This window comes from Protopterus annectens, chromosome 13.part0, assembly GCF_019279795.1.
Source record: "Protopterus annectens isolate FY-2018-M chromosome 13.part0, PAN1.0, whole genome shotgun sequence".
NCBI lineage: Eukaryota > Metazoa > Chordata > Ceratodontiformes > Protopteridae > Protopterus > Protopterus annectens.
This window is the reverse complement of record NC_056747.1, coordinates 348,317,122-348,340,020: the sequence shown is the minus strand read 5'-3', so window position 1 is coordinate 348,340,020 and position 22,899 is coordinate 348,317,122. Positions and strand designations below refer to the sequence as shown.

The 22,899-nt window shown below is 42.3% G+C and overlaps 1 protein-coding gene across 1 annotated transcript in view; it reads right to left on the bottom strand.

The window, feature by feature from the left end:
- Positions 1-22,899, bottom strand: part of MED12 (mediator complex subunit 12) — a 4,088,267-nt gene that overhangs the window by 871,982 nt on the left and 3,193,386 nt on the right. Inside the window, exon 31 of the mRNA XM_044054827.1 lies at positions 10,156-10,267. Within this exon, the coding sequence (XP_043910762.1) occupies positions 10,156-10,267 (112 nt within the window). The remainder of the gene's footprint in view (positions 1-10,155; positions 10,268-22,899) is intronic.

The following is a 22,899-nucleotide window of genomic DNA, read 5'->3' as shown; positions in this document are numbered from 1 at the left end:
TTCTATGCATTCCTACTACTGAATTCACGCCTTTATACCAAATATTTTCACAAACTTCTGCAGAGATCTACCCTCTTTTGTTACATTTCCCTCCTATTCTCACCCAGATACATCCTCATTGTTGCAAAAAAAATTCCATCCCTACCTAAAGTAATACTCACTGGTGAAAGCGGATTTTTCCAAACTTTTTTAAACTCAAGTTTTAGGTCAAATATAAATACATGCCAGCATAATCCTCATCCTTTGCCAATAGCCCCTTATTATTACAAATCTGCCATTATCATATTTTCTCTTCTATCACTACTGTAGCTCCTCTAATAATTAATACAATAATTAATACAAGTACTCCTACTTTCCTTTGTCTCTGGTATTCTACAGAACATCCATCTTGAAATCCTTTCTTTATCAAATTTACATGTTCATTTCTTTCCAAATGTGTCTCCTGTAGCACTATTTGCATTCTGCATTTGTCTATACCTGAGAGACCATTCACATTCCAACATAATATGGAAGGTGCTGCTATTATGGTAAGAAGTGAATATTCCCATCTATTTTAATATGGCAGCTTTTTTGAATGTCTATTTCTAGCTTTTGTAATGTGTGCTCTCATTGTTGTTTTGCATTTTAATCCTTTACATAGTTTCTTATCAACATTGGAATCCATGTCCCATTTTACAAGACTTTTTGATTTAAGAAAAACCCTCAAACAAAAAAACAAACATACCCCAAGAACCTGTTAACTTAATACAAACATAACTATATACATCTTCAAATAATGAAGTTTAATCCTGCCAAACGGACAGCTGCTAACACAGGTCTAACACAGGTCTTAATTAACCAGAAATTGAGTTTATCCATGCTAAGATGCATGTTATTGCCTGGGTTTCTATTACACTAATTTATGTCTGTTCTGTTTTTTTATTTTTCTTTATTCCCCCTCCCACCAGATGTGAAAACTTCTTGCACCTTTCATATATCATTAACTTTTAGCTTTGACAAAACCAGTGTTCTTTGACTGCCCTATTATCAGCCTGCTTCCATGAAAATGTATGAGAAAAAAAATGTAGTCCTCTGTTGCATCATGACAGACAAGCTGAAACATGCTAAAAGAAAACTTTTCAATGTATTCAGTGTCCCCACACTTACTTGTTTCCAATTAAAATTTGTTAATAGATTAAGCCAAGGACCTTAATACAGAAATGCACCTATACAAATGTAGCATAAAATATATCAGCTTTACATATATTACGATTTGTGTATTTTTACCCAGTCTCTCACCTCAATAACCCAAGATTACAGCCTATTAACTTAAACATGCTTTTGTCCAGCTTTCCTTCTTTTTGAGCTGTACAAATATATTTCTTAATACCCAAAAAGAAGAGAAAGAAATGGAACAAGCAAAGGCATGTTTACTTTGATTACGTTATTCAGTTTACATTGTGAAAAGCATCATAGAAAAATAGTTTACTTACATTTACCTTTTTCCTTCCTCTTCCCCTCCCATCCGGCTTCATACAATCATTAATGACATGAAGACAAATTATTTACAGTTCCTCAAATTCTAAAGTCAATAAAAGTCCACTCTTTCCACTTATTCTTATACAGCCGTATTTCACAAATATGATCGATGCTTTGCAGTGCCGCATTTGTCCACTAGTTTTCATACTGCTGGTGGTCTGCCTGTTCATTTTCATCTCCAACTCCAGACTCTGGTTCAGTTTCATGGTACTCTTGATTCTTCTGGTGAACTCCTGTGCTTTACTCTCTCTCTAAAGCATTTTCCTTTGCAATAGTGGAAAAGGCGTCTCTGGCAAAATCTCTTCTTGTACATTATCATCAGAATGAGAAGCACAGTCTCTCTCTGCTTGACTGCTCGGCTCATTATTTGCCGGACAAACATAAGACTTTGATCCTACAGGAGAAATTATTCTGAAGACAGCTGCCACTCGACATTCCCCGATTACTGGAATAAATTTCTCTCTCTTCTGTCTGGTATGCAGTGAATAATAATTTTCCACAACCACTCTGCTCCTTCCAACTGTTTATACTTTGTCCTTTTGCCACAGTTTTGTCTGGATCAGCTCTTTCTGCTAAGTTTGCATCTTTACAAATAAAGGTCTTGGCTGCTTTCTCATGGCCAGATTTGGAGTATACACATGGTGTGCTCTTTCAATTAAAAGTTCCTGCTATGAAACACCAGTCCTGTTGTTTGTGTCTTCATAAAATTAATACAGTTGGTTCCTTTTGGTTTCCCTGGTAAAGCAGAAAACATCAGATTTCCCTTATGTGGACTGTCCTCTAATTCTTCGATTTTTTGAAACCTCTTTTCTTGAGTGGTCCCATACTTGGGCAGCTTTTCCTTCATTTTTGACCTCTGATTTTTTTGCAGTTTTATCAACTCATCCTAACATCTGTTTAAAGTTTCATCACTTTTTCCAGCCTTTTTATGTTGATATGCTCCTTCAGTGTTTCAGTTATTTTATCACCTCTGAGCACATTTGACTTATTTTATCCTCTAGATTAGTGGAAGCCATGTCCTGCACCAAAGCTGGAGCTTGAACTGCTTTTTGCTGAACAGCTGCAGGATTCTTTCCAGTGAGTGTTTTCTCTTCACCTTTTCTAGCTTTGTCAGGCTCTCAGTGTCTTGGCCAGTAACTGAATTTTACTTAAGCTTACAATATCACTGGCTATTGTCTCTCAGTTTTCTGTTTTCACACTGGGAGAGCTAGAGCTGAAGTTAAGCTATTGGCTAGTGTGTGCAGCCATCTTGGAAGTTAGGAAATTATGTAATGTAATGTTGAACTGATGGTAGCTATAAAAAAAAAGAAAAAATGTATGTGATGTAGAATGTATGTAAAAAGAAAAGAAAATTGAATATGGTTTGTTTTCTTTTCAGTTAATGTACATTTGCCTCTGCCTTAAGTGACAATTTAATAAAGGTGTTTAAAAAAATAATGTCCAGCCAAGAGGTCTAAAATTTGTATCTAATGGTTCAGAAAAAGGATCTAAGCCTTTAGAAGAAGCCCAAATAGGAAAAAAAAGTTTCCATTTGGTAGCATAAACCTTCCTGGTGGAAGGGTTCGGACACAATCAAATGGTACGAACAAGCCTCTCACAGAGCTTGGGATTCCAGGCCATCACTGGCAATGGAAAAAAAACATGCAGTTAAGCTTGAGGTACTGAATTGTTCAGAAGATGTATCCTCAAACAATGGGAAATCAGACCCAGAACTGGGTGTAGTACTCAGGGCATGTGAAGTACGCGAGGCCAAAGGAAGGGGAACCAAACTGGACAGGGCCACAACAGGGCAATGAGGATGACTGTTGCTCTCCAATGGGCTGTCTCCTGAAGAAACTTCATTAAAGGTATCGGGGTACAGGCATAAAGATGACAAAAGGGCCAAATATGCAGGAGAGCATCCCTGGGTGACTGTCCCTTTGAAGGGATCAGGGCATTAAAGTTGCTGCACTTTGTGTTGCACAAGGCAAAAATTGGTCAAAACAGGGGGTGTCCTAACAGCAAAAAAATCTGTGCTACTATGTCCAGACTCAGGAACCACTCACGAGGCCCTGTTCAAACTGTCCATCAGGCTGATGGATCTTCCCAGGATGTGTACTGTAATCATCTGCTGAAAAGACGCTGCCCACTGCCAAACCCATATGACCTTTAAACACAGGGAATAGGATCTAGTTCCTCCTAAACTATTCAGATAAAATACTACTGATGTAGTGTGGGTCTGGATGGCAATTACACACACGCTTGGTGAGAAGGTCCCAAAAATCCTGCAATGTTAGGAGGACCACTCTCATATCCATGACACTGATGTGAAGATGGGCCTTGTTTCAGAATCAGGCCCCTTGGGCAGTCCTCCCTTTGAAATACTCCACCCTAAAAGGGAAGAGTCCATAACCACCATGGCCTGGATATGGGGAAAAAAAAAGGTCAACCTGATGTGACAGTGGAAAGTCAGAACACCACCAAAAGTAGTGATGACGAACATCTGTTAATGGCACTGGAAAGTCTATTGGATGTGTTAGATAGGACCACTTAACTGCTACAGTCCACTGTAACTCATGTGGAACTTCGCAAATGGTACCAAAGAGGTGACCATGTGCTCAAGGACATGAAGACCTGCAGCATCAAGGTTTCTGAACCTGCAGGATGTGATAAAACTTGTAGACAAGGACAGTTCACCTTGATAATGGTAGCTTGGCTAAGTGACCGCATCCAATTGACAAATGATAAATTCTAGCAATTAAATCAGTTCCAGGCTGGACTTTTCTTAATTCATGGTTATGCACAAAGATAGACACTGCTGGAGCAAGAATTCTTGGATCTTGATTAGGGATACCTTTGTGGAAGCAGTCAGAAGGCAATTGTCCAGGTGGGACAAGACCCAAAAACCCTGCATCGTGAGACAAAGTAACTACAGTCATGGATTTGGTCAACACCCCTGAGCTCTGGTGAGACCAAAGGAAACAGCTAACACTAGTAATGAATGGATGAAAACTCAGAAACCACCTGGAATGCCTCACTATCTTTAAGTGATGGTAGGCTTCTTTGAAATCCAACGAGCACATCCACTTGTCCTTCCTCAAGAAATGTTGAATGGACTGCACTACAACCATCCAATATTTAGTCTGTCTAATTAACTGGTTCAGTTTGCAAAGATCCAGAAAGGGTACGAGGCCCTTGTTTTTCTTCAGTTTTAAAAAGAATCCGGAACGGACTTTGGAATCTTGCTGGTATGGTGGGAACTTAGATGACTCAACTGGCAAGCAGTTCTAAAATTTCACTGCTGCGTCCATTCTCTGACATTGTGATACATCTGGAAGAGATTTTGGGGAGACTCTGGGAATGAACAAAAATGCAATTCTATAATCTTTGGCTACTTTTCTCAACACCCATGCATCTGATGTGATGGCCTCAGAAGCTTTTGGGTAGACAGCTGACTGACTCCTGACTGCATCTTGAGTATAGCAGTTGGCAACACTTCAGGGGCACTGGAAAGGCCTCCCCAAGACACACCTGCAGAAGCACTTTTTCTGTGTGACCGCAGCTGTTCCATGGGGGCATCTATTATGGTTCCCCTCCTGCCAGGGAGAAACTTTCACTAGGAGAGTTCTGGAAAGTTTTTTTTTTCCATAAAATGCTGTAAAAGTTATGTACTCACCATAACCTTCCATCTGAGTTGTTGCTCAATTTGTCTTCAACCTGTGGTACACGGATCCAGGATGGATCCGACTCGGATGCATTTCTTCAGCATTGGATCCAAGCTCCAAGCATCCAGGTATGACACTGCATGCTACACCGGGCATTCATTTGGCAGCACTGGGCAACAACCTCACAGAGACATAGGATATGGACTGCATAGTAGATAACTGAGCCTCCGGAAGCTGTTGACTATTAATGACCTTTGACCCATTTATTTATTTAATTTATTTACTTATTGACATTTGTTAACCAGGTTTGTCCAGCTGGGTTTGTGGCCCATTTTCAGTGGAGATCCGAGGAAAAAAGTTCCAATACATGAACAAATTACAGAAATACATACTTCAGCATCAAAATTCAAACAGAAAATACCGTTACACAAGAAATGTCAATGATAGAAATAGCAATACACGGACTTTATTTTTTTTTCAGAGAAGCAAATATATTTACATATGTACAAGGAGAGTTTTGCCCAACAGAATAGATTAAGAATATTTAGTACATATCCAAAAGTAATGGCGTACTTAGGTGAAAGAGGAGGGGAAGAGAGGTATGCAATGGGGTGCTTAAATTGGGGCTTGCCAATGACAAAGTTTAGATCTAAATCAGTTGCCTCTGGGACAGGAGTCGATCAGCTGCCTACCCAAAAGCTTCTGAGGCCATCACATCAGATTCATGGGTGTTGAGAAAAGCCAAAGATTATAGAATTGCACTTTTGTTCACTCACAGAGACCACCCAAACAAGGTCTCACTGAAGCCTCATCAGATGGGCAAGATAATTCAGTGTATGCAAGGCAAGGGTGGCTGAAGTGCATGTGCACTTTCCCAAATAGTCCATGACCGAAGATTCCTTGTTGGACAGATGGACCAAAAAGCTCTCTTCAGAGACATTCTTTTTGGTTACAGCTACAAACATGAGTGTGTTTATGACTAGATCCTTGCCTTCAGTGGAGACTGACCTTAGCAGGGGCAAAATATTATCCAGCTCAGTAGGAATAGGGTCCACCATGTTGGGTTCTCTACAAGCCCTCCAAGATACCAGGTCTAGAAGGGCATCTGGAAGGGGGACCACCTAGGACATGGAAAGGCCAGCTCCAAAGGCATCTAGAAACACTGACTTCTCTGGGGAAGAAGCTTCTTTGATCCATCCCCTACTCTGTTTTAACTCAAGCAAATCGCCAAAGGAAGCATCGAGAAATCTGACAGAACTCTCCCCTTCATCAAGGTCAGTGTCCTCAGTGAAGAATTCCTCAGCGAAATCCTAGTCCTTCCTCTTGTACTTGCTCTTTCCATGGGCCTTCCTCTGTGGGGAAGAAGACATGGAAGGAACAGGGGTCTTGAATGAAGGGGAACCTGGATATTTCAAGACATATGCTGTCCCAGAGGCAACTGATGTGGATCCACAGGCATGAAGAGATTTAGAGAAAAGACAAGTCCAATGTAAGTGCCAAAGCTACCATTTCTAAATGTGAGAAAGTCCTCTCCACAACGTAGAAGGCCAAAAGAGAAGCTGGACTGCCACACTCAACATTCCTCAGATCTGAGGCACAGATGCCCAGTGCTGACTCATCTGGCTTCAACACAGAGATCAGAGCCAAGTTGTCGAGAGCCACAGCACCCAAGAGCAGGGATGATTCCGAGACCTGGAAGGTTGATCACAACCTAGGAGCACTGGCTCCAAACAGTTGGCTCTGAGGTACACTTGGCTCCAAAATGCTGGAGTCAAAAAAACCAAGGATGGAGTCAGTACCTCAGGCAGACAAACCTCAGTGCCATCTGGGGGGAAAGAAGCATGTTCAGACTCAAACTCTGCAGCTACGGGACAAGTGTGAGCCAAAACCTCATGCTTAGGAGCCAAGGAGGCGGGGATAATACCAAGTTGTATCTGGGCACACAAAAAAGTGGAACATCACATTTTAGATCCAAAAGACTGAGGTTCCAGATCGATTTGGAAGACCATGATGAAGAGGCCACTGATGGTGGCTTGGACGACTGCTCTGCAGTCATCAGATCTGAATGATAGATCCCAAAGGGTAAATCGTACGCAAGGGTCAGATGATGATGGACCCGGAATAAAACTTCACTAGAGTAAGAGGGAAGAAGGAAGACTGCAGCCTGCCAGATGACACAGGAGGGTCTTTTGCCAAAAAAAGGACTGGGTAGAGGAATCAGAAAACTCTAACACTATCTGCTTTGGAGATCAGGGCCAAATCTGCACCAATGGACTCAAAGGAATTGGAGCCAGAGGTGCCAAAGGAAGGTGTACCGTCAGCTACAGCTGTCCATTAGTAAACAAGGTGGATCATTTGCAATCCTCCCACTCTTTCCATTGGACTTGTACTGCTTGTCCCTCGATTTATCCTTCTGCTTTACTGTCTTCTTGCTAGAGCAGGAAGAAGCAGTGGATAGCTGAAGCAGAACCTTCACCCATGTTGCCTGCCTTTTCTTTGAAGGCAAGAGCACCAAAGGTGGTGCACACTTGACACCCTATCTAAACGGGCAGCACCCAAGAGACATTTATCATGGGCATCCTGCAGTGGCAGTTTATGCCCACAGGAAATACATTTTTTAAACCCCAAAGCCTTATCCATGTTCAGAGTAGAAAAACACTACAATAGCACACTACAACTCTAACAAGACAAAACGTAAAGACTAATTACCTAGGAGAAACACACACACCAGAAAATCCCTATCTGACAGTATCTACGTTTTACTAGTAACAATGAACTAGATAAAAGAGCTCAAGTACTTTGTTAGAGAAAAAAGTTATAGGTGTGAATGCTTAAGTAGTAGACAGTATAGAACAGAAAAAAAACAAACTGCAACACCTAACAAAAAACACAAGATATTTCTACTAAAGGGCAAAGGACAAAGGCAAAATTTTGTCAAAAAGCTATCTGAAAAATGATACAAGTTGACAGAACTCCTAACCACTATCCAAACATGATGGCAGTAAATGAGATCTGAAGAGAGGTTGTTGGAGTAGGGTACTATGGGTAGAAGAGGCTGAGATCTTGAAGTGAAGATTCTGAAAATGCCAGTGTTATATCTAATAACCCTCAGGTTGAGGACATACACAAAAGACATCGAATACAGAAAATTTCGGTGAGGTTACAGCATTCTAAAACTTTTATTCAGATTCCATGTCGAGACACCGAAGAGGAGGTCCAGAGCCCAGAGGTCAGATAAGGTGGCCACTGGGATCAAGACAGAATGCTTTACAATGTCTCCTCTTGTATAGGAGAGGACTTGTCAAGGCCATAATGTTTTACACAAGTCAGTCACTGGGGTCAACTCAAGGAAGATGAAATGCAAAATCTCAGAAACCACTGAAGAAACCACCAAACTAGGCCTCATTTTTGTGTCACCAGCAGTATTTTCATCTTGACTAGGTGATGCTTATGGCAGTCTCACGGAATTCTGAAACGGCACCCAGGAAATTGCCTTTGGGGGCCACTGGATGGCATCCTTATTGGGCTATTCAACTAACTGTCTCATGCTTCAACAGCCTCAAGGATAACGGAAGAGCCAACAGAAGGGAAACCAATGTGTTATGATGAATACCACTGCTTTTTCACTAGTTCCACTGGATCTGGATGACAGTTCTTAAACATATAAGCCAACAATCAAGTTATCACCACATCTCAGTACTGGACTTTTGTGATGAAATAAAGGACAACCTCCCTTACATCAGTTTTGAGACTTGTAACATGCAGACTATTTCTCTGGCATGAGAGACCACAATGACACTCTCTGGAATAGTGAGAAAACACAGACTGTTTTCTTCCATCTACAACCCTGTGAAGAAGAGTACCCACAGGATCTCGCCTTTTGCTTCTTTAGAGAGGACAATAATGGATAAGCTGCCCTTGTGCCAATATTGCTGCAACATCAGCTAAAGAAATGTTTTAGTGAACTTGGTGTAACCCCTGGCAGAAAACAGCCACTCACTGTGCCACTAAGACAATAAAAAGTTGTCACAATTACATTTTGCAAATGAGTTATCCAAGTTGCAAAAACACCAAATGCACTGCATACAAGCACAGTGTGTGTGTCCTGTAAGCTTTTTTTTTTTTTTTTTACACAAAGGTGACACTAACGAAACAGATACTCTGATCCATTACAGGCCACACAGAAGAACTTTCAGTGTGAAGAAAAATGAAAATAACAAAATTACTTAAAAAATCAAAACTGAAGGAAGAATTAAGAATATTTTTTTTTTAATAATTAAACCATAGCAACTAAGAACATAACTAAAATTAACTCAATACAAACTCAACCTGTAAAGAAATTAGGAGGGTATTGTACTGTCCTTTTTGCATGCAATCTTTCAAGACTGGCAACAATGAAAGGACTATGAAGAGTGGTCTGTATTACATCTTTGCTAGTGCACTTTCTGTCTACAAAAGGATGGCCTTATTATTACGTAGTTTTGAGTAAAGCTAGAAAGTTGTCAAGGCAAACTTCTCTGTTGCTACAAAAAATGTTAGTGGAGTGGTGCAGCGGTAGTGTTGTTACCTCACAGCAAGAGGTTCTCCGGTTCGTGCTGGAGTGCCTTCTGTTTGGAGTCTGCATGTCCACACTGCATTCGTGTAGGTTTCCCATCACATTTCAAAGGCATGAGTCTGAAATGTTTCTTCCTGGGCATCCTCTGAAAATTGGCTTCGTTCCAAGTCAGACTTTCCTGGTAAACAAATGTAAATTAAATAAAGGGATGTCTGCATTTCCCCTTTGTAAGTGTGCCTAAATGGGCAATGATGATGTTAAAAGGGGTAGTAATGGACACTCCCTAAAAGAAAACGTCTGTAAAATAAACTAAATAAATGACAAGCAATGACAGACAGGAGGTTTAAAGATCATCTGCTGCAACACTGTTTTAAGTACGACTTACAAATTTCATCAAAATACATTCAATACAGTGAAATACAAAGTTCAAAAGCATACCTGCTGAACCTGATTGTAAAGTGATGTTAAAAGCCCTTCTCTCTGCTCATCTTGTCCCTTTAAACATGTTAACACCAGTGAAAGAAATGGTTGCTGACTCAGCAAAGACATACTGTCAATGGAAAAAAAAGAGAAATACTTCATCTAAAATAACACTGTTTAGAAAAAAACAAGCATATTTATCATACCTCTTCATGTGAAAAAAAGCCTTCTATAAACTACACTGGGAAACTTCTAATTGCCTCAAACATCCCTAGCTCAGCAGAACACTTAAATTTATCTTGTTCATGCACTTGGAGTGCATACTTCTGGTAACTACACATAATGATGTCAAGCACCAGGCCAGTACAAACCCACTTCCTGTAGTACTTACTCTGAGCTACTATACATTAAATGAGCACAACAAGCAAAAAAAAAAAGTAAAAATAAACATTATTACATCCTGCCCAACTAAAAAAAAAAAAAAAAAATATATATATATATATATATATATATATATATATATATATATATATATATATATATATATATATATATATATATTAATCCACAGTCACAGGACAGACAGAGCATCCAGACATAGGGAGATGCCAAGAGGTTAAAAGCATCTAATGGAAAAGGCTTTATTACAGATCAAATGATACAGTGACTTCAAAGTCCTTCTGAAGTGGGCAGCTACTAGAGGAATCTAAAGAATAAGCCAGCTCCTGTGGCATAGAGAAATAAAGCCTTGATTAAAGCCAGTCTGATTCAAGTTAGATTAGTGGTTCTTCTACCATAATGAGCTGGGAAAGAAGTATAGGCATGCCCACCCCAGGGGGGAGAGGTCAGGGCTTAGCCAGCCACGCACTGCCACAATCCCTTGAAAGAGGGATAATGAAGCAAATGTGTGACATGGCAAAGCTGTTGGACTCCTAAGTGGTTGTGTGAAAATTTGTAGTTGAGTGGAGAAGGCACTGTGGGTCTCCATGGTGAGAGATCACACAGGGAGAGGGGTTAGGCCATTACAAAAATCATCCCTGTTGGGATGCTGGTAAGGGCATAAAACAGTCTCATGGCTTGCCTGTACCCTCCAGAAAGCTCTAGCCTTTATCCTGGGTGAAATGCCTAGATAAGGGTATGAAGGGAGTGAACAGATATTGCCACTTTGAGGAGAAGCTTGATGGCTGTCTGGCATGGAAAACTACATAAAGGAAAAAAATTCTAAGCTCTAAATTCTAAACCTCCAAAAAGTGAAAGTCAGAGGAACAAAGCATACAAAGCAGGGTCTCAAATGATACAAGTCTTAAAAGCTCCCAAGTTGTCAACACATGACAGACTCCTCAAATAGTACAGTTTTGTACCTACCATAAATGTAGATGTCCGATAGGTATGCATCTGCAGTCATCACATATGGGTTGTCCTGCCTCAGGCAGCCCTTCGGTCGGCCGGACTCCAAAGTTTGGGTCTGGCGTCGGCTGATGTCACCCTTTCCCCGACGTCACAGCGCCTGGGGTATAAAAGCGTCAGCCGACGCCATCTTCCTCAGTTTTTCTTGCCCCAGATGCCAGGTGCCCTCTAGGAAGGCTAAATTTGGAAAATGCAATAAAAAATCCAAACTTTTGCAAAAATATATATGTAAAAAGAAATACACCATAATAGATCCCCCCAGCTAGCTAATAGAGAGGTAAGCACCCTAGGAATACCACAGAGGGGAAGCAGGGAGGGTAAACCTGACTGCAGATGCATATCTATCGGACATCTACATTTATGGTAGGTACAAAACTGTACTATGTCCTTCAAGGATGCATCTGCAGTCATCACATATGGGTAGAATACCATAGCCAATCTGGGGGTGGAGGTACTAGGAAAAGGATGGTGTAGCTAAGATACCCTGCAGGACAGCCGTAGCAAAGTCTGCTCTGGATCTGGAATATAAAGGTAAATTGTAATGCTTGGCAAATGTATGCACGGAGCTCCATGTGGCAGCTTCTAAAATGTCTTTTGTAGCCACCCCTCTTAAGAAGGCTGTGGAGGTGGCTGTGGCTCTCGTAGAATGAGGTCTAATGTTAGCTGGTACAGTCTTTCCATGAAATGAGTAACAAAGCAGATGCAATTTCCTATCCATTTTGAAATTGTCTGTTTGGAAATTGCTTTTCCTTGAGTACCAGCAGCATATGCTACCAGCAGCTGGTCAGTTTTCCTGAAACCTTTAGTTCTGTCCAAGTAGTAGCGCAACTGTCTGTGAATGTCCAGGGTGTGCAGCAGTTTCTCCCCTTTTGTTTTGTGGATTTGGAAAGAAGGTAGGCAAGTGAATGGCTTGATTCAATGAAACCCTGGATACCACCTTTGGCATAAAAGTAGGATTAGTTCTTAATGAAACTCTGTCCTGGTGAAAAATAATAAATGGCTGAACTGCCATCAGGGCCTGCAATTCCGAAACCCTTCTTGCTGAGGTTATTGCCAGAAGGAAAGCAGTCTTCCATGAAAGGTACTGTAGATCTGCAGATGCTGCTGGTTCAGATGGAGGCAGTGTTAGTTTTTCCAACACGTAGTTAAGGTCCCAAGCAGGTAGCGGTGGTTTCCTAGGAGGTTTGATGTTTTTAATTCCTCTTAGAAACTGTCTTAGGAGAGGATGAGAAAAGACAGGTGGATCAGTATTGTACTCTGCTGAAATTGCTGAAGCATGAATCTTAATAGAGGAGTAAGACAGCCCATTGTGGAACATTTCTGCCAAATATTCCAGGATATGTACCATGTTCATCATTGTCGCATCTAGGCCATTTGTGGTGTTCCAGATGAGAAATCTTTTCCATTTTGCTGAATATGCCTTCCTTGTGGAAGGGCGGCGAGCTTCCATAATAATATTCTTCACTCTCTGGGATAGCTTATCCTGAGGAGGAGTCATGGCATTCTCCACGCTGTTAGTTGCAATGTTTTCAGGTTGGAATGTAGAGTTTTGCATCTGTGCTGTGTCAGTAGAAGTGGCCATAGAGGTAGGGGCCATGGTTTCGTACGTGACATGCTCCTTAGCAGTGGGTACCAGTGCTGTCTTGGCCAGTCCGGAGCTATCAGAATCACTTTTGGCTGCTCTGCCCTGATCTTCAGTAACACCTTGGTCATTAATGGAATAGGAGGAAATGCATACACTGTCAGATTTCTCCAGCTGAAAGAGAGGGTGTCCACTTTCCACGCTTGTGGGTGGTATGTCCTTGAGCAGAATTTCTTCAGTTGATGATTGTGGGGGGATGCAAATAGATCTATGTACGGGCTCCCCCAAGATTGTGTTATCTGTTGAAAAATGTCTGGGTGCAGCATCCATTCGTGTGCATCCATATTTCTGCTTAAGCTGTCCGCCAGTGGATTGTCCTTCCCTGGCACAAACTGAGCTTGTAGCTGTATATTGAGTTTCAAGGAAAGATCCCATAGATTCATTGCCAGTCTGCAAAGAGGGTAAGAATGGGTACCTCCTTGCTTGTTTATGTACCACAACTGTGGTGTTGTCTGTCATTAGTAGATGGCCTTGATGCAGAAAGAGTTTGAAGGCCTCGATTGCATGTATCACTGCTAGCATTTCTTTTTGATTTATGTGCATGCGTAGCTCCTTTCATGACTACTGTCCTTGGATACCTCTGCCCTCCATGTGTGCTCCCCAACCTAGGTCTGAAGCGTCTGTTGTAATAGTTTGGGAGGTTTTTTGGCTTTGTGAAGGGCAACCCTCTGTTGGACTGGCTGGCCTGTGCCCACCACAGAAATTTCTTGTGAAGGCATGGAATGAGTGGGATTAACGTTTCCAAACTGTGACTGTGCTGAGTCCATAAACTCCTTAGGTACCACTGTAGCTTTCTCATATGTAGCCTTGCTTGTGGAATTCAAAAGAATACAGGATGCCATGTAACCCAGGGCCTGCAGGATTTTCCTTGCAGTCAGCTGGGTTTGTCTTGTCAGATTCTTGAAGTAATCCGGTAGGTGACTGTTTTTCTTCTGTGAGATAAGCCATTTGGGTGGTTGTATCTAGATCCGCACCCAGAAAGGTTATTCTTTGGGATGGAACAAGTCTTGATTTGTGCATGTTGACTGTATATCCCAAGGCCTGTAGAAGATTGATGGCATAATTTAAGTCCTTTATCAAAGTTTGTTGGTTGTCCGCTTGTATAAGGCAGTCGTCCAGATATGGGTAGATTTGAATCCCCTGGAGTCTGCAGTGTGCTATGACTGATGCCAGGTATTTTGTGAATACTCTGGGCGCAGTAGATAAGCCAAAGGGCAATGCTGAGAATTGATAATGCTCTGACCCTGCAAGAAAGCCAAGGTATCTTCTGCAACTTTGTCTAATAGGGACATGCAGGTATGCCTCCTTGAGGTCTAGAGTAACCAGCCAAGACCCCTTGCCCAGCATGGGAAGGAGTTGCTGTAGAGTCAGCATTTTGAATTTTGGCACAATGAGATAAGTATTCAGTGCGGACAAGTCGAGAATTGGTCTCCATTGATGCTCTTTTCTTGGAACAAGGAATAGCCTGGAGTAAAATCCTTGGCCTTGTTCTGAAATTGGAACTTTTTCTATGGCTTTCATTTGTAGTAAGTTTGAGATTTGTTTCAAAGCCTCTGCCCTTTGATTTGGTGGCAGACCTGGCATGCCTTGTGTGGAAATGGAACCTGTATCCGTTGTCTATTATTTGGAGTGTCCATTTGTCTCTTGTAATGTTGTGCCAATTTCTTGAGAATAAAGAAAGCTTTCCTCCCAAAGGTGCTTCTAATTGAGCCCTGGTTGGCGGAGTCAAAGCAAAGTCATTGAGTTTGTCCTTGTGCAGCAGTTGCAGGTCCTGAACTGCCTGTCTGGATTGGAGGTTGCCATTGACGGCCTCTGTAGGAGCCCCTAGCTTGCCCTCTACCTCTGGCACGCCTGTTCCTGCCCCTTTAAAATCTTTCTGTGTCCGGAAAGGACCAATTCTTGGAAGGCCAGTTTCAGCTGAATCTAGGCGGTTGGACTTGAAGAAAATCCTTAACTGTTTGTACAGATTTTGCCTTTTCCTCAAATTTCTTTAGGACGTCTTGAGCAGTGGAACCAAATAACTTTTGCTTTTCCAGTGGAGCATCCAAAAGCTTAGCTTTAACATGTTCTGACAGAGATTGTTCCTTCAGCCAAGCATGCCTGCGTATGACAACACCTGTCATTGCTGACCTACATGAAGCTTCCAATGCATCATAACCACACTGCAGGAAGTGGTTGCTAACCTGCTGGGAGTTATGTACCAGATCCTGAAGGGATTTACGGTCAAGGGGTTCAGAAGAAGACAATTTCTTATGCATTTCTTCTAACAAATACTCTTGATACTGTATCATGTGAAATTGACAATTTAATGCCCTCATAGCAAGAGTGGCAGAAGTATACACTTTTTTACCCCATCTCTCTAATGCCCTGGACTCCTTTGCAGAGGGGAGTGGGTTCTTAGTAGTAACAGCTGCAACCCCTTTAGGGCCCTGTGAAATAGTTTCAGGGTCAGCAAAGTGGGCCTTATAAAGAAAATTGTGTGTGTCCGGGACTCTGTAATACCTATCGGGCTTAACAGGGGCCGGAGGCAGAGTGTCAGGGGTCATACTAGAGTCAAAGTATACATCATCAATCACATTTAAAACAGGAGGAATAGCCAAAGGTCTATGCTGAGGTAAATGAAGAAAAGTTCTTAGTCTTTTCCTGGAATCAGAATATTCCTGGCCCTGCCATTTGAAATGCTCTCTCATAGTGTGAAGTGTCTCCCCAAAGGAAAGCTCTTCAGGAGGGGAGGCCGAGGGAATAGATTCCTCTGCATCCGAATCCTCGTAGGCCGAATAAGCCTCCTGGTAGTCTGAGTGATCCGAGCCAACAGAGGCATCCTCTAAGGAAAGGGGATCAGGAGGATCCATCCTGGGCCTTCTGTCTAGAGGGGGTTGGGAGCCCCTGTCCGGATGAGGCTGAGAGCCCCTAATTAATGAGATAAGGTCCTCTGCTAAAGTTAGAATCTGTGAACTAGAAGAAGGTCCCTGAGGAATAACTCTGGGAGGCATGGCTTTAGAGTGTTTTGCAGCTTTAGCCCTGGTGAAGGCCTTAATAGACAAGGATGCAGGAGGCCTGGCTGCACCACGTGCTGGTGTAGCTTTGTCTAAAGGTATGGTATCGGAAGATTCCAATACACTAGTTTCGGAAGGCAATTCTGTAACCGATTTGGTAGGAGCCTCCGGGGCCGAGGCTGACGGTTGTAATATTTCAGGGTTTGGAAGTTCCAAGGACTCTGTATCAACTGAGACCGATACACTCGCGGTAGGCTTAGCCGCGGATTCAGCCGAAACCGCGGCCCGCATGTGTCGGTCCTTGGCTTTCAGTTTCTTAATTAAATGTGATGTCGGGGTTTCCGATGGCATTTTGTAAGCAAAACAATCCCCAAAAAACTCTTCTGCGAACTCCGACCGACGTCTAAGAGTGTGTCGGTTGAAGGAAGCGCAGGCAGAACAGGACGAGACGTCGTGGTCTGGGCCTAAGCAGGGAAGACAATAAGAGTGGAAATCCTTATGAGGTATTTGTTTCCCACAAGTTAAACAATTAACTTTTTCTGACATCGGCTGAGGCAAGAAAGAGTCCCCAATGGGGTACTTAGCTTTTGAAGTCTTCGGATAGCGAATTTACAGGAGCTGGCCGACTGGCACTTGCGAACTGCTTCTGCTTCGGGCACCACGCGGCAAGAAAGACGGAGGAAGATGGCGTCGGCTGATGCTTTTATATTCCAGGTGCTGACACGTCGGGGAAAGGGCGACATCAGCCGACGCCGGACCCAGACTTTGGAATCCGGCCGACCGAAGGGCTGCCTGAGGCAGGACAACCCATATGTGATGACTGCAGATGCATCCTTGAAGGACATCACAATACAACCAATAATGCTTAGTGTATATGTGAAATGACAACTAAACCACAGAAGCGGCCACAATGGAAACATTTTTAAAATAACCAATGGAAGCAGCCATGTCCTTCAAGAAGTGGTTTATCACGGTATCACTTTCAAAACAGGCTGTTGTTAACTTGATGGTAAAAGACAATACAGTTACCAGTAGGTTAACTCTAGAAGAGTTGTGCTAACATATGCACCCTTCCTCTCTAGTAAACCTTCATCAGCTAGTATACATCCAAGAAATAAAGGGCACACAGTCCTCTGGATACTGTCCCATAAACAAAACAGATTCAAGAACAGATTTGAAACCACTTTTCAGAGAAAGACAAATGGCAGTCCTAAAGGAAAAAAATCTTATAAAAGGCCAAACCAGATTTCACTACAGGTAACGTCCGAAAAATGTAAGATATGGCTTTACTATAGTGAAAGATTGGTTTTGGTATCTCCAACACCTGTAGGATTAAGACAAGCATGTACTGACAGCCTATCAAAGCTCCTCCCCCTTATACATGATTCTCTGATTAAAACTCTCCAACCTTGAGATCTCAAAAGGCCTGTGCAGGGCAGAAGCCCGACAATGTCTAGCACACAATAACCACATATACCACAAACTGGACAAGTCTCTCAAGTCCAAGCTGGGAAGTGGTGATGGCAATGGATCAACCAATCCAGATAGTACAGCTGTGTAGGAACTTGCCATAACTATAAAGGCTCTAACAATATTCCGTGCTGCAGCAAAACTATCTACTGTGATTTCTGTTGCAAAAAGACTGAGGGCCAGTCTAACTTCCACAGTTTCTAGCATCCCACCTTTATGTCAACATCCTATGGAGAGAGAGACCGATGACCACCCTCACTATCATTAGTTCTGGTTTGTCCTTGTCAATCTGTACAAGTATAGTCAGAAGGCACAGCACTACCCTCCCAACTGATATATGCCCCCAAGAATAACTGCAAAAGAATGGTCCCCCCAAAGGCTCCACTCCAGATAGTGGGCAAGCTCGAGGACAATGGGCACCCTTTATGGTTAGAAGAAAGGAAAGGTGAGAGAACAGGTAACTGGGTACTTAACTCCAACTTCAAAATGACTACAGACATGAAACAGAAGGCAAGAGGGTGGGAAATATTTTACTGCAACAGTGAACACACCTGAACACCTACAATTACGGTTATGTCCCTACACAAATGTACTACGTCCTTGAAAGTACTGGACAGTGGCAGCTGTTTATATGTGCTCTCACCTATTAAGACACATTTTTACCACTCTAAGAACAATGGAAAGAGATGCAGTGAGTCAGCCATACAGTAAGTTTACAGACAGGCTACTTCTACCTTACACAAAGGCTAGGAATAATTGGTCTAATTTCCTTAATTCTTCACTCCTTTCTAGGTAAAATCTCAGCTACCTATGCACAGCTTTTCCCTGCTTTCTCTGTGGGGCAGGGAAGAACACAACAAAGTTATCATGATTTAGAGATATGGTGGGAGGTTGGCATAATGGTTAAGGTGTTTACATTACAGACACAAGGTGCAAGGTTTGATTCTCACATGGGGTAATTGACTAGGCTTAAAATGGCCCACAAGAGCAGTTAGCCTAGAACTAACCTATGAACCTATGAATATTTTTATCACCATCTTAGGCAGGAGGTCAGGGTTGTTCCAGAGAGAATCCTATGTGGAAAATAAGAAAAGGGTTATCTGCACAGTGCCCTAGAATAATAATCCCCTGAAGATGTCATGGTCACCATGAAAACAACCTTTCAATTCAGGTATTTGAGGAGTACTGCTGTTGCTGGCTTAAATGATTGAAACGTTAGTGTTTCTACTCTATAGCTGAGGTCCCAAGGAGGAGAGAATAATTTCTAGGTGAAGGGGTGGGAATCTCAAATAAAAGCTCCTCCGAGAAATTGCTTTGCTGGTGACAAAAAGTAAAATGTGTGTGATTCCCTGGTAAGGATACAAAGACAGCAGATGTGTACTTATAATGAGAAATAAGGCCATCCTGATTTATAAAAGCCTGAAAGGTATTCAAGGAAAAAGGACAGTACAGCCTAGTTGGGGTTCAGGGCATCCTGATTTATAAAGGCCTGAAAGTTTTTCGAGGAAAAAGGACAATAAAATTTGGCTGGGTTTCAGGGCCCCTCTCTGGCACCAAAGGGAGTATCATTTCAAGTTTGCTAGGTGCTATTTCCTTACATTTGGTTTCCTAGTCTCCCTTAAGATAGCAAAAACATCTTCAGAAAACAGGTGCCAAAATGGGATAAGTGTTAGATCAAACAAACCTGACATCCTTAGGATGTATGAGTGAATTTATGTTTTAGGTCAAGCAGTCCAATACACTGAGGTAGTGGGAAAGAAATACTTACTATGCACAGTAGGATGGAGAACCTGTGCATCTTGGCCACAGGTAGCATTCTTAGCTTGGCCTCCTCTACCTTTTCTATTACCGAGTAGAAGAGGGTTTTGATGAAATGGACTCTGCCCAATTTACTGAGATGATGTGTTGCCAGGCCCCAGATGTCACTGTCCTGGTACATTTTCTTAGTCAACTCCTTTATGGAAAAGCAAAAAGATTAATTTTTGGCGAACCCCTCCAGTGAATCAAAACCAGAAAACATCTCTCTGTTTTGCATCATTCATGAAATCTTGTCTCTGTTCTGCCCAACTTGTCTGCCAAAGAATTCTTATGAAAAGGGATGCCATATGTTCTAATAGTAAAGCTTGACTCCTGAGCAAAGTACAATGGCTCCATTTCCAGCCTGTACAAGAGATACTACCATGTTTCCTTACTAGTTGCAGATGCATCACATCACTATGGCATTGTGTCCATGTGTATATGGAGGTCCCTGGTTGCCAGGTTTGCTTGAAAGCTTTTATGACTAAGATTAGAGCCATCATTTCACTGATATTGATGATTTTTTCTTATTCAGAGTCATACACCAGGTCCGCTTAATCATCATCTCCCATGGAATGTCACCCAAGCCAAGTCTGAAGATTCTGTACCAATGGTGTTGATGTTCAGGAGTAGATTCTCTGAGACCTCCTGAGTAAGCTTCACCTGCTGTGTCCACTGTAACAGTTAAATCTTGAAAAAGCAGCAGGGAAATGGTACTCTAAGTAGTGGGAATGCTAGCACCACCTATTCCTCAAGTAACACTGCAAATTTCTCAAGAAAAGTCTTGTATACTATCATGGACTATGAATGGTCTCATGTGCAGGCAAAAAGGAAAGCATATTTTATTATATTAAGAAATGGAGGGTGAAAACAGGAATGCTACACAAGAGACATTTGGAAAGAACTTGACCGTGTGAATTTGATAAAGAAAGCATTTCAGGATGGATATTCAGCAGAACACCAAGGAAAAAAGAAAACAGGAGTACTTATTTTAACCACTAGAAGAGTTTCACTAATGACACTAGAGGAAAAAAGATTGTAATGGCAGATTTGTGGTAGTAAGAGGCTACTGGTAAGGGAGGAGGATTACACTGGCATGCATTTATATTCCACCTAAAACTGCTATTATGGAGCTTAAAAAATGAGGGAGAATTAATTAGCTTTCATCAAGGGGGACTGGAATTTGATTTGCAATAGTGAGGATATATCTGGGAGGCTTACAAGAGAAAATATCACAAAATAGAGTAGATTTCTGAAGAAAGTTATGAAAATATTTGTGATGGAAGACATATTCAGTAGTAGGAAATCAGGGAGAATTTACAAATTCACTAAGATACAATAAATGGGCTAGACTAGACAAACTATACAAAACAGGAACATGCATTTAATCATTTAATAAAGAACTTTGACATGTTATCCAGTACCTATTTCAGATCATGCTCCGATAATTACCAAGACAAAAAAAGTACAGTTTTGTACCTACCATAAATGTAGATGTTCGAGTGTATACCCTGCTGCAGTCATCACACTTTGGTTATCCTGTCGTCAGGTGGTCCCGCAGTGGGCACGAATTCCAAAGTCTTGGTCCGGCGTCGGTTGCTGTCACTTCTTCCCTGACGTCAGTGTGCCAGGAGTATACAAGAGGCATCCAACACCATTTTCTTCAGTTTTTCTTGCCCCAGATGTCAGGTGCCCCCCAAAAGGTGGTCAGTAGATAGCACCAATAATAAAAGTTTAGCACAAACAAAACATCCCTCCAGCTATAAGCAAATACACCACAAAGGCTGTATCAGATTTTAAGGTTATTGAAAGGTTTCAGTTAGGTCAAAGGGGATGGAGGGAGGGTAACCTGGACTGCAGCAGGGTATACACTCGAACATCTACATTTATGGTAGGTACAAAACTGTACTATGTTCATCGTGTTACCCTGCTGCAGTCATCACACACGGGTTGAATCCCAAAGCTAAGGATGGGAGGTGGAGTCAAACAGGGTTAGAGGAGGCTAGAAGGCCCTGCAAAACTGCAGTGGTGAAGCCAGCTCTAGTCTTAGAGTAAAGTGGTAAGTGATAGTGTTTGGTGAAGGTGTGTACTGAACTCCAAGTTGCAGCTTCCAGAATATCCTTGGTTGGCACCCCCCTGAGGAAGGCTGTAGATGTAGCAGCTGCCCTGGTGGAGTGGTGCCTTATGCTTGCAGGAACTGGTTTTCCATGATGGGTGTAGCAAAAAAGTATGCAATGTCCTATCCATTTGGAAATGGTCTGTTTTGAAATGGCCTTACCCTGTGATGCTGTAGCATAGGATACAAAAAGCTTGTCAGATTTTCTGAAAACCTTAGTTTTATCCAAGTAGTAACGTAGCTGCCTGTGAATGTCCAAAGAGTGCAGGAGTCTTTCTCCTTTGTTCTGTGGATATGGGAAGAAGGTGGGTAAATGGATGGTTTGATTTAGAGCCACACTGGATACCTTTGGAATAAAGGAGGGGTTAGTTCGTAGAGAAACTCTGTCTTGATGAAAAATGAGGAAAGGCTCTACTGCCATTAGTGCCTGTAGCTCTGAGACTCTTCTGGCTGAAGTAATTGCTAGCAGCAGGGCAGTCTTCCATGATATAAACTGTAAATCAGCTGAGAAAGCTGGCTCAAAAGGTGGCAGCGTACGTTTTTCCAGAACAAAGTTGAGGTTCCAAGTTGGTGTTGGTGCTCTCCTGGGAAGCCTAATGTTTTTTGGCCCCTCTGAGGTACTGCCTTAGAAGTGGGTGTGAAAATAAGGGAGGATCCGTGTTGTAGTGAGCTGAAATAGCTGAGACGTGGATTTTAATAGATGAAAAAGAAAGTCCTTTGTGTAACATCTCAGTTAAATATTGTAGAATTTGAGGTATGTCTGGCTCAAGGGTATTTTAGCCTTTAGCTTGGTTCCAGGCGCAAAACCTTTTCCATTTGTCTGAGTAGGCTTTCCTGGTGCTGGGCCTCCTGGCCTCCAGAATGACATCCATAACAGCTTGTGAAAAAGGAGCTGGCTGGTTGCTTAGGTGATTTGCCATGCAGCCAAATTTAAGGTTTTGAGCTGGCTGTGTAGAATCTGACTGTCTTGCTGTGTGAGCAGGTGAGGGATTTGTGGTAAAATCCATGGTGGGCCGTGAGCCATGTTCCTTAGTAGTGGGTACGAGTGCTGGCGTGGCCAGTCTGGGGCAATGAGTATCATTCGGGGTCCCTCCATCCTGACTTTCAGCAGCACCTTTGTGAGAAGGGGCAATGGAGGAAAGGCATATACTGTCAACATTTTCCAACTGAATGAGAGGGCGTCCACTTTCCAAGCTTGACGGTGGAATGTCCTTGTGCAAAATTTTGATAGCTGATAGTTTTGGGGGTTGGCAAACAGGTCTATATGTGTGGGCGCCCCCATTTTTGAGTTATCATTGCAAACACTTGTGGATCCAGTTTCCACTCGTGGGGAT